The sequence below is a fragment of the Chelmon rostratus genome, chromosome 5 (assembly GCF_017976325.1).
Source record: "Chelmon rostratus isolate fCheRos1 chromosome 5, fCheRos1.pri, whole genome shotgun sequence".
Taxonomy (NCBI): domain Eukaryota; kingdom Metazoa; phylum Chordata; class Actinopteri; order Chaetodontiformes; family Chaetodontidae; genus Chelmon; species Chelmon rostratus.
The window spans coordinates 17,240,201-17,252,526 of NC_055662.1; the positions used below are offsets into that span (position 1 = coordinate 17,240,201).

General features: G+C 41.1%; 1 protein-coding gene across 1 annotated transcript in view; it reads left to right on the plus strand.

Annotated features, from left to right (window-relative positions):
- Positions 1–12,326, plus strand: part of oxct1a (3-oxoacid CoA transferase 1a) — a 48,474-nt gene that overhangs the window by 33,661 nt on the left and 2,487 nt on the right. Inside the window, exons 14-15 of the mRNA XM_041936832.1 lie at positions 3,342–3,431; positions 4,313–4,393. Coding sequence (XP_041792766.1) covers positions 3,342–3,431; positions 4,313–4,393 — 171 coding nt within the window. The remainder of the gene's footprint in view (positions 1–3,341; positions 3,432–4,312; positions 4,394–12,326) is intronic.

Below are 12,326 nucleotides of genomic sequence, written 5' to 3' on the forward strand. Positions count from 1 at the left end.
TGCACGTACACGCACATACACGTGCACACACAAAATCATGATCCTGCAAAGCAACACATGTACTGTAGCTGCATCATTTAATTTCCCAGCTAGCATTCATTAAGAAATGAATGGCCTATAACAATCCCAGTCTCTTGATGCCTGTATTTTGTTGCCAGAAACACACAACCAATTCATTTTTATTGTAAAAGGTGGTTTCAGTAGAAGTTTCATTGCCCCCACAATGAAGCAAGATCATTTTGTAATTTTACTCTTTTATTGATCATAACCTGACTAGTAATTTAAAACATAGGTTTAATTTTTAATACTGATGCCCCCTTTGATTAACAGCAGCCTTGCTGGGTGAAGTACATAAGCAGGTGTCTGGCTACACAGCTGTAAGTCCAGACTCCACTATCAGGTCACACAGTGTTATCCCCTGAGGCCTCTACACACACCACCCAGCCCTTTGACTGTCAGAGAGTGCATTAATGTGGATCATATAAAAAGGACACTGTTTCCTCTCTGAGCATCATCTGAAGAGTTTTTGTGTGTTGAATGAAAAGGAAGGAGAGAAGGTAGGTGAGATTGTGTTTGATGGTGAAAATTCTAAATGGATACTATTTTGATAACAAAGATTATGGTGGTTTTATTTAAGGATGACTTGCGAGCTGTTATATTAGGCCACTTTCAGCTGGTGTTCTATGAAGATAATAAAGTTTAGGAAATTAAATGCAGCCTCTCCCATATCCTTAGTCTGTGCCTTTCGCTACTTCCTCTACCCCTCCCCCCCTCTCCCAGCCCTCCTTCCGCTCCGTGTTGATATCTTTTCCACCCAGCTGGCCTCCCCGGAGGCAAACAGTATCCTTATGATGCACCATGCTTGGCATATATATCCTCTGGTTATCGAGCAGAGAGCAAAGCAGGCTCTTCACATGATTGATGAGCAAATGGGATTTTAATTCAGTTACTCAGCCGTCACCCTGTGGCCATATCTGCATGTCAGCCTTCCTTATTTGGAAGCCTTCTTTATTGGGAACAATGAGGGACTAGAGACCAATTTTTTTACCCTGCTAGCACTTCTGTTACTGTGATGATTCTTTCAGATTATGTTTCTTTTCTTAAAAAAGTACTTTGCTCTCTTTTTGAACTAAAACCCACTGTGATTTTAATTGAAATTTTGAAGAAAACCCTTATTTTATTTACTCACTGAATTGTAACTAGACAAAGCTTCATTTAAAATCATGCACTCGTTTACAAACAAATGTTCACTGACAACAGTAACATCCTTTATACAGTCATGTGTTCACAAAGTGGTGAACCTCGCTCCAGCCTTGCTTTCGAACGACTGAGCCTTTCCAGGATGTTCCATTCATACCCAATCATGATACTATCACTTGTTATATATATTCTTTTTTGTTCCAAACAGGTGTTTTTGGACCATTCCACAACTTTCTTCAATCTTTTTGTTGCCACTGTCCCACATTCAAACTAAGCATATATTTCTAAAAGTCAATGACATTGCTTGATAAACATTATGTATATCGTCTTTGTACTCTTGTTTATGATTTACATATTGTCCGAGCTTCTGTGGAATCAGGGTTGTACGTAGGAGCATTCAGCCCGTAGTTTAGCCATATTATCTAAGAGACTGTTTGAAAAAATCAAGAGAAACTAACACTGGATGGATATTGTATCAAACGGGGGTCTCCTTGTTGAAGTTTGCTCGTAGGCCGATGCTTTGCTCCTTGCTCTTTGCTCTTCTCACATTTCTTCACGTTCTATTTTTCTGCCTAAATAAGAGACAGTGGTCCATGGATATTTGTGGATCATTTGCACTGTGATCTATAAAAGAAACTCTATTTTTTAACACTTTTTATTGTCTTTAGTACAATGTGATTTTTGTCTGCCAGCAACACAAGCCTTTAGCAGTTACTACTGAGACCTGGCAGCTCACCTAGTTTTACGCTCAGCTATTTTCTTTAAATATATGGCTGTGAAAGCCATTTGTAGAAAAAGCTTCATGAAAGCACCAAGATTGCTCTTGTAATGATGCTTAACTGGATGGTGTATCCGAATACAGTATACTGAAGTCCTGTTGCTGCCGCATCTTTGCACGACCTTTAGTACCTTTGACCATTAACTACACAGAATGCTGCTACTCTAGAGTCGTGACTTATTAGCATGTTACTAATACACGTAAAGGTTTGCTTCACGCAATTACAAAAGACCTACTTTCTCACTCGCCTTTATTGGTATCTATTCGTGCAGATAACATTGGTTTAATTTGCTCAGGGTTTCAGATTATCTGTCAGTGACATTTCTGTCAGCACCCCAGTACAAAGGCAGTGAATGTAATTTAGTTTGCGGTGCTCACAGTGTAGAAGAATTACGTTAAGAACATTCAACAGGAACATGTTTTTCCAGAAACAGCCTCACTGCTACTCCATATAAGCCACCGAACATGCTGCCGACATTTTTATTGGAGCTGCTTGCTACCAAACTACTTTCTACCATAGAAATGGTCCCTATTAAAAGTTGTTTTCCCATGCAGTGGATTATTATAATGGATACTGGGTTTGCTCACCTTCCTTCTCAGTATGAGGTCTACCGTATTGAACTGGAATTGTTTGTTGGAATTGTGTGCTCCGCTTTGCAGTTGTGCCTAGTTATGTCACTGCTTCCCCATATCAATTAAGCTGAAAAGTGAAATGTTATAGTAACCCATATAGTAGGAATAATGATCAACAACTACTAAAATAGGACCCAGGTTAAAAAAAAAAAAAAAAGATTCCTTCAAGATACTCTGGATATCGGTGGTGAGACGTCACCGGTGCATTTTATAATCTTTAATTGGCAAACCTTTGTGTGCCGCTGTAACCTCACCACATTTTTCTAATGCTGAAGATCCGTCCTAATCTCTAACTCCTGTTCTCTCACTGCGTGAAGTTTTTCAGAGGCTTACTAGTGCAAGGACAAAATTAGGCTTTACCAAGCACAGAGCATTAGAAGATATCCTTGCATTGAAGAGACCGAGCTACAGAGCAAGTTTGTAAACTTTTATGTATTATTGATGGAGGAGGAGTTTTTTATGGAGAGCGAGGTCTACTTGAATATGTACGGTGGGAGAGAAAAATGCATTGCTGTCTTTTCCTTTCACCCTTTTAAATAAATACTGTTGTTTACTGTTGTTTTGTATGGTTTTGTTTTATTTGTTGTATATTCAACTTTACGGTCATTTTTGAGCCTGTGACTGCTTTGGATTGGATTGGATTACATTATAAGGTGTTCCTGTTGTGTTGTCCACCCTGAAACAAATGGAATAATTTAAACCCCAATCTGTTTTTATCTTCCATTCATAGGGTAAGATGGTGAAGGGAATGGGTGGAGCCATGGATTTGGTGGCTAGTGCTGGAACTAAGGTGGTGGTCACCATGGAGCACTCAGCTAAGGTGTGTATACATGTTGGAAGTGTGTGTTTGAGTTAATGCTTTTACTATGTTCTAACCAGCATTGCCTTTATAAATTATCCCCAAAAGACTAATACCTTTTCTCAGAAACCAGGTCGAATTAAATCTGCAATTTTCTTTTCCCATGTCAGTACCTGCACTAGCATGCCTTGTATCTCCCTCCAACAATAATGAGTGTGAGTGTTATGACTGATTAAGGATAATTCTGTTAATGGATTGCTTAATGCCTCCTTACCACAGAGCGTCAGCTCATCCTGATGAGGTTTTGCAGAAGGAGCATCTCCTGTTTGCTCGTCTTCAGCTAATTTGAGCCCTGGAATTAGACTTGGTGTATTGGGAAAAGCTGATTAGTTAGACTGGTGCTGCAGCTAGAGATGAATAACCCCACAGGACTTCTGACAATAGCAGTAGGCAATTCAACTGAATTGGTTTACTTTGGAAAGTCCAGACCAATATGATGCAAGGGCAACGTAACATTCTGTATTCATAGAAGCATGCTGTTTTTTGCTAATGGGAGCCTGTCTGGCGCCCAGCTATAGTCCAGATGGTGCAGCAGGTGAGCATAAATTTACTGCCCGGAGGGCTGTTTCGTTCTTGATGGGGAAGGTGGGGATGTGTGATGTATGATGTGTGCTTCTCAGCCAGTGTCAGAAGCATTTGGATGTGTGTTTTTCTTAAAGATGACTGGCAGGGAAACTGAGACGCACCCACATGGCTGTAAATTCTTTGGGGATAGGATGATTGTTCATAACCAGCTGCACCCCTGAAAATATTAAAACACTGTTAGAGGTGATTGACAGGCTCAACTGGGTTGCTGCCCTCCACTTACGTCTTTCTTTTAAACGACTATCCTTCTCTTTCAGGGGGGAAAACACAAGATATTGGACAAATGCAGCCTGCCTTTGACAGGGAAGCAGTGTGTGGATCGAATCATCACAGAAAAGGTGCGTTTATCTGTTTGATTAATATATATCCATATATATATTATTATTATAGCAGATTATTCCATTACAGGGTCAAGAGTGGATACCTGCGACTTTGGAGTCAGTTCAACATTTTTGTTAACATTAGCATTGTTCTTGTAAAACATACATACACCGAATACACAGGCAAGGACACCCAACTGACTTAAGGCTTAAAGGCATAACCAGTTGAGCCTATACGTACAGTAGACTGCAGTATAGGATCCCTTTGGGATTGTAAGATTTCCTCCTTGTTTTTTAAATCATGTTGTCATTTTGACTGTATTGATAAATTATGTTATACCATGTTTAATAATGGAGATTTATTCTCATTAAGCTCATCTTCAGTCAAGTCACATCTAGCCAATCACTGTGGTAGATTGATCTAACGCCTACAGTTACTGAACCTTTGCCCTGTTGCTGAAGCTGCAGGTTAGTCTTCCTTACAGTTCTTACCATCTACAAATAGCTTGAGGCCTTTTTGTTTCTTTAATATTCATTTCAAAATCTTGGTTAATTTATTTTTAGTTGAGGGCCGGCTGCTCACCTCGCAAAATATTACAGTTTCCCACTTTCCATTCAGGAGTGATTGACTGAAACCCCAATTTAATAACTTCAGCAATTGGTGGGTTTGCATTTCAGTCTTATCACAGCCATTCCCTTCACCATTTCCCTGAATATGACAACAATAAGCAAAGCTCAGAGACGATGAACACAACAAAACACAAGTCACACACATTGCATCTTTATCTCCCAATTACATCTCCCTGACATGCGCACACATACAAAAACAATCATACTGTAGCTAAGAGATTGGCGTGTTGCAGCAGGGTGACACGAGTATATGGAAATTATATTTATTCAGTAAACACTAATTCAATCAGTTGATGTCTGAAAGGAGGCTTATTGATTTTGTTATGTTTTTTAATTTTCATGGTTAGTGTTGGGTTTCCCTTTATTATGTATTTTATTAATATTCCCATCCCTGCCTCAGGGCCACGCTTGTAATGTTGATGCTTGTGCAATGATTGTAGTCGTGACCAATCTGCAGCTGTATGTCTTTGACTCTCTGGTGAAAAGCCAGACAGACCTTGTAAAGCCAAATGTGTAGTAAGCTCAAACAAGTGGTGAAGGAAGTCTTCAAGTTGAAGGAGGAGGGTTTTTGTTATGTTTTCTTATGATTCTTTGCTTTTATGCAAAGCACTGAATTGTTTGAATTGTTACGTTTATTTTGGGCTTGTTTATTCTTAGGAACCCCTGAATCATTGGACAGGTTTTGGAAGGCCTGAGGGACTGTCTGTGTTTGTGGGGGTTTGTAATTTTGGACCGAATAAATAAAATTGGCTTGACTTGATTTCTGTGTTGGTGGAGTTTAGGAGGTCATGAAGAGGGACTTTTAGTTGGCCACAAAGAGACTCACATGTATCAGGAATGAACGGCAGGGTCATATTGTTCTCAGCTCACTGGATGAGACCCCTGAAAGCAGCTGGAAAGCAGCCGCCCTCTGTGGAGAAGGTGGAAGACTTTTGGAGCAGGTCATGTAGGCAGTCAACAAGATTCACAGTGGCAGAGATGGAAGACATTCACCCAGAGGTTCTGGATATTGTTGCATAGTCTTGTTTGGCAAACCATTTCAGTGTTGCATGAGAACTGTGGACAGTGCCTATAGACTGGCAGGTGGGGTTGCTTGTTCCCATTTGAAAAATGCTGGACCATGGTGTGTAGTCTGGGAAATCTCACTGCTCAATCTCCCCTGGAAAGTTTATGGAGATTATCTCCATTGTCTTCATTTGTGCCTGAACGGCTCTATTTCTGCAGTGTTTTTCAATTTCATTAGCTGCCCACAGTTTGAGTTCTGCATGATGGAAGAATGTGAAAGCATTTGCTAACCTGATTTTGTAATTTTGCCTACTGACAAAGAAATGTATTGCCTATACTTAGTAGGTGTATTTTAAAACTGAGAGACAGAATTTCAATAAGAAAATCCAGAAAATCACGTTAAATAAATGAATAAATAAATAAATAAATCCTGGCAAACCAACCGGACATTGAGCAGAAGAGGGTGGTGGTAATAGATGTGGCGATCCCAGCTGACGCCAACATCAGGAAGAAGGAACACGAAAAAATTGAGAAGTACCAAGGGTTGAAAGAGCAGCTGGAGCAGATGTGGAAGGTCAAGGCTAGCGTGGTCCCTGTGGTAGTGGGGGCATTCGGGGCAGTAAACCCCAAACTGGGAGTGTGGCCCCAGCAGATCCCAGGATCAACATCTGAAGCCTCACTCCAGAAGAGCGCAGTCCTAGGAACAGCCAGGACACTGCACAGAACCCTCAAACTCCCAGGCCTCTGGTAGAGGACCCGAGCTTGAGGATGACACAGATACCACCCCACCGGAGGTCACCTGTATAAAAGACACCGGTCCACAGAATCAATCAATCAATCAATCAGTCAGACTCCAAGCACTCCGTCATGGACAAGACCAAAGAACTGTCCAAGGACATCAGGGATAAGACTGTAGACGTGCACAAAATCACTGTCAGTGTCACTGTCTCCCCCAGTCTGGGGCTCCACACAAGATCTCACCTTGTGGGGTATCAATAATCATGAGAAAGGTGGGAGATCAGCCCAGAACTACACGGGAGGAGCTTGTTAATGATCTCAAGGCAGCTGGCACCACAGTCACCTAGGAAACCACTGGTAACACACTAAGCCGTAATGGATTAAAATCATGCAGCGTCTGTAAGGTCCCCCTGTTCAAGAAGGCACATGTCCAGGCCCGTCTGAAGTTTGCCAGTGAACACATGGATGATTCAGAGAATGTTTGGAAGAAGGTGATGTGGTCAAATGAAGCAAAAATCGAGCTCAATTTGATGCCGTGTTTGGAAGAAGAGGAATTCTGACTATGACCCCAAGGACACCATCCCCACTGTCAAGTATGGAGATGGAAGCATTATGCCTTGATGGATGGGGCCATGTACTGTGCTATCCTGGGTGACAACCTTCTTCTCTCAGCCAGGGCACTAAAAATGGGTTGTGGATAGGTCTTCCAGCACGTCAGTGACCCAAAACATCCAGCCAAGGCAACAAAGGAGTGGCTAAATAAGAAGCACTGTAAGATCATGGAGTGGCTAAATGAAACTAAATGAAATGCTAAATAATATATTTTATTTTAATGTGATTTTCTGGATTTCTTTTCGATAATCTGTCCCTCTTTGTTGTTATAGACCGTTCAAATACTTTGTCAGTGGGCAAACTTACAAAATCAGTGAGGGTTCAAATAATTATTTCCTCCACTGTATTAGTTATAGCCCCCATTTCCGACAATGTATTACTCAGTAGGACAAAGTCTGAGAATGGGTCCAGCTGTGGAGGAACATGAGTATTATTTTATCATTGACATCCCTCTGGAATTGTAAATTCGTGACCAACATATGTTGTACTTAGAGATGGGTGGAATTGTCTTTTAAGAGAGAAATAAAATAAACAGACAGTAAGCAAAACAACAAGGCTGAAAAGGGTGAAGAAAAGTGAAGATGGAGGGTAGAGGGCAGTTAGATGTAATGGAGGAAGGAGGAATGGGGAAGTGCTGATTGGGAAGAAAAGGTGTTGGTGAGGAATGAAAGAACAAGTCCACAGAGAGGTGTTGTAGACTTGGTGCTGATGTAGTTTTTGTGTCCTTGTGTACTCTGGTCAAGGTCAATTCCCTGTTACCGTCTGGTGGTTACTGCCTTTGGAACTCGCTCATTGAAAACACGACCTGGGCAAAGTCAGACAGTGCCTGCGTGTTTTTTTTCCTTTTTCTTTTCCTTCCTTTGCCCCCATCTGTTCTTTTCTGCTCAGCCGGATATTGTTGTGATTGTGCAGCATTTCTCAGCCTGCAGATTTCTGTCAATATTTATAAAGGTTAAAGCTCTTTCTCCTGCCTCGCTAACACTGGTACCACCTTCCTCATTTCATCTCCTGCTGTTTTCCCTTTCTCTCTATCCATTAGTACTCTCTTCTCTTTTTATATCCCCAGCTTTTTACTTTCCTCTTATTCTTCTTTCCTCCTTATTTCTTTTCTTACCTCCATATCCCTCCTTCTCTACATTATTCTTCTGATAACATGTTTGTTTCACTGATAATAAATTTGGGGAAGTAAAAAACACTCCATTTGGTGTTCCATCCACACCAAACAGGCAATGTCCATCCCTAAATGCTGACACTTTGAAAACGCTCTTCCTTTGACAATGTCAGCCTCTCTTTGTGGTTTGGACAGAAAAAACAGGGCATTTCAAAAATGCTGACATATGACTGACAGCTTGTCAGCCTCTCAGATATTGCCAGAATACTTATACTTGTCAACAATGTTAAAAAGTAACTTTTTGTTACCTCCAGCTCTGGCTGTGATTGCTTGTTTTCAAAATCAATACTGCACAATAAAGGTGTTGTCATATTAACACTTTTTCTGTTTCTCTTGTCAAATTGCATAAGTAGAATATAATATAGTGATTTGATTGAGGTTGGCAGTGCTGCAGCTCAGAAATTACTGCTTAGTTAGCTGATAACTTCACCTTAATACAGTATTGAATGAGTGAAGCTTGCCATGCTAAAATATGCTAAAAGCCAACACGTACTGCAAGAGAAACACAATATTGTTCAAATAGTGTGACTTTGAGACAAAGTAAGATCCCTCTAGACTCCAGAGTGCATGAAATGTAAATGTTATGTATGAATTTATTGGTCTTCCTTCCTTGTGATGAGGTAGAGGAGAAGAGCAAAATTTTTTTTTCACAGCATGTTCAGTGACAGCAGGGAGGGGTGTAAAAGACTACAGCGAAAGAAAAAGCTCCAGTGTTTTTAGGACTTACTCCAAACTGGAGAGCATTATTCAAATTGGATTAAAAAAATAATGAACCTTAACTGTTGAATAAATAGACATTTAGCTATAAGAAAAACATCGTTCCTTGTCATCATCTAGAGGGATGGCCAGTATTATTATCAGTGCTTGTGTTGTCTGTGTCTCAGCACATTTTGGTACCCAGGTGGAGAAATTTGGGGATTAACATACCAGTAGGCTTGAAGATTGTACTGTACCATATATTGCACTTGTTTCAATAATATAACTAGTAACTGATTTTCTAATATACAGATTTTTGGAGTCTGTTGTATAATTTAACCAGTGATACATCTGAAAGTTGAACAGTCTGCTCTGCTACCGTGTTTCTCTATGACAGTGATGAAGAGGCAAAAACTTGCTGTGACTGTCAGTAAACACTGATCAATAAAAGTTAACTTTTACAAGGCTACATGGAGAAACATTACCAGGACATTTTTTATCACATGCAGTTGTTAATAATCGTTAATAAGGTAAAAAGTTAGTAAAGATGCGGTCACCAGTTAATACCACAACTTAAGACAGAATTGTCGTGCAATGTTTCATTCAATGTTTTTACAGTGGACACAATATCAATCAGGGCTTGATATGTGCACTAACCTTTTTATTCAGCAACTTGAAGTTAGAAAAGTAAAATGCAACGGAGCATCAGCATAATGTTGAAGCTTTTTGTTCTTTATTAGCCAACAACACCATGTATAAAATTACTTGTGGGCTGTGAGAAACCTATTGTGGTGATCGCCTCAGGAAACACCCAGCAGTACGATGAGGGACTGTAAACCGGGTGACAAATGGTGCCTTTAATAAGCCTGTAAATGGTCGGCCTAAATTTATTCTCCTTTTTGCAATCTTTAAATGACTAACATCTCGGCTCCAATTTGTTTCCAAAAACCAGGATCTCCCAGACCTGTCAAAAACAACAAAACCTATTTTCCCACACAGGCAAATGCACAGATGCTGACACACACACAATATATTCTCACAAACACAGCATCCTCCTTGGCTTGCGATGGCCAGAAGGGATGGTAATTCAAGCGTTGTCCTAAATAATGTTGCTATGATTTGAGACCCAGGGTGGTAGGAGACCTGTTGCCTCAGGCAGTGTCTCTGCTGCATCTCTATATGCTCAGCATTGCCGTTGAAATGATGGATTGTGATCTCTTTTTTTTTTTTTTTTTGTTCATCACATGTGCAGTTAGTCAATCACATCATTTTCATGGCCCCTGGTGCTTGAGTTGCTGCCATGACAGAGGTCTACATGCAAAGTCCCTCAATATTTTCTCCTCTTAACAGTTATTTAGGGAATTATTTAAGTCAGAATAATTGCCCATTCATTCACAAATGGAGCAGAATGACTTCTGGATTATTCAATCATCAGCATTTTTATTTTATTTTATTTTATTTTATTTTATCTTATTTTTGTCTGACCACATCTCAGAATATGCTCCTTTCTGTAATGCATTGACAGAGTACTGAGTAAGCTCTTGAAATATATTAGTTGTAGGGTAAAATGTTATTTTTTTTACTCCTATTTTTCTGAAGCATCGAGTGGGCTGAGTGATGGTGATTTATTGTTGCTGCATGACATTCAGCCCACTTCTTGCCAGACAACACATGGGGTAGACTAGCAGCTTCTTAATGACGAAGTTGCATCAATCTGGTTAATGATGGTTGTGACTTTGAAGACTGTGAAGAAAGGTGACTCAACAGTTTCCCAACAAAAAGGCTGCTTTGCAAGTGGAGGCACAGTTTGTTTTTCAGTAGCAAAGTATGGATGTCAGAAACTAGGTCAGTCGGTAGTTAATGGGTTTAAAGTTGCAATATGTAAGAATCGGCCACCCTTTGAATTCATGCTCAAACAAATGAGGGGCAGCATGTCACCAGAGGAACTGCTAACTGTTGCTAACTGTAGCTGCTGGTAGCCAGTTTGCTCATGTAGCCACACAGCAATCATGTCCTATTAGCTTACTCTGCCTGGACTGGGAGCTCAGAGAAGCGGGGAAGTGTTGGGGTTTACGCTGCACTACTAGCACAGGAGCTTTGGACTGCCAGGAGGATGAGGTTTTCAGGTCTGGGGTGGAGGGACCCACTGGGGAATACTGGCAGGAAGCAGCAGCAGAATGGGCACCAGAACTGGGCTCAGCAGCCTCCCAGTGAACATGGCCAAAGTGGGAACAAATACAGACCGATGGAGGCCAGTTTGATGGGAATACAGTCAGACCAGGACTCTGACTCTGGGGTGAAAAAACACAGTGGTTTCAGGTGGGGACAGGAGAGGCGCAGGAGTGAGAGCGAGGTCCGGCATCAGACCTCAATGCCCACCTCTGCAGGCCTGAGTGGGGTTCAGGGCAGGGTCGGCCCTGGGGTGCCAGGAGTCACACCTGGCAAGAAAACCACCCCTTTGTTGTTGGACTGAGGATAGAGTGGACACTACAGTGACTCACTATTACCTCTAAGGTACAAAGTGGTGTTACAAGACAGGATGGACCAGAGCTAACTGGTTAGCATGGTAACTTCAGTGAATATGTCTGCAACACAATACATACATGTCTTTGACATATTGTCAGAACTGCTACAGTACTACTGTCAAAGTCTTGTGCATTTTAAAGAAGGGTACGTCAAACTGTGAGGTGATATTGACATTAAATAGCACCTGCCATATCTGCACAGCATTGTTGCACATATATCAGCCACCTGTGATACACTTTGGAGGAATCTGTAATTTTCCTTCATCGCTTGCGACATGTGTCATGATTAGAGATGCATGTTAGTGTCTGTGTTATCCATAGACCCCTGTTTCTTGTGACATTCCATCTGTCTTGCTACATTGGAGTGAGATATCCGCCTGCTGCCCTGTCACTGTGTGTGTGCGGTCTTGATGAGCTGAGAGTCCTGACGAGCTTTGCCTGGATGTGACTGTGGCTCAGCCTGTCAGTCCCTGCTGAGAGGAGCAACAGGGACCAGCTCAGCTCAGTGTGCGTGGCCTGTCTTTTTTCCACTGTGTGCATAAATAGGTATAACGATATCACTCAAGGTTCATTT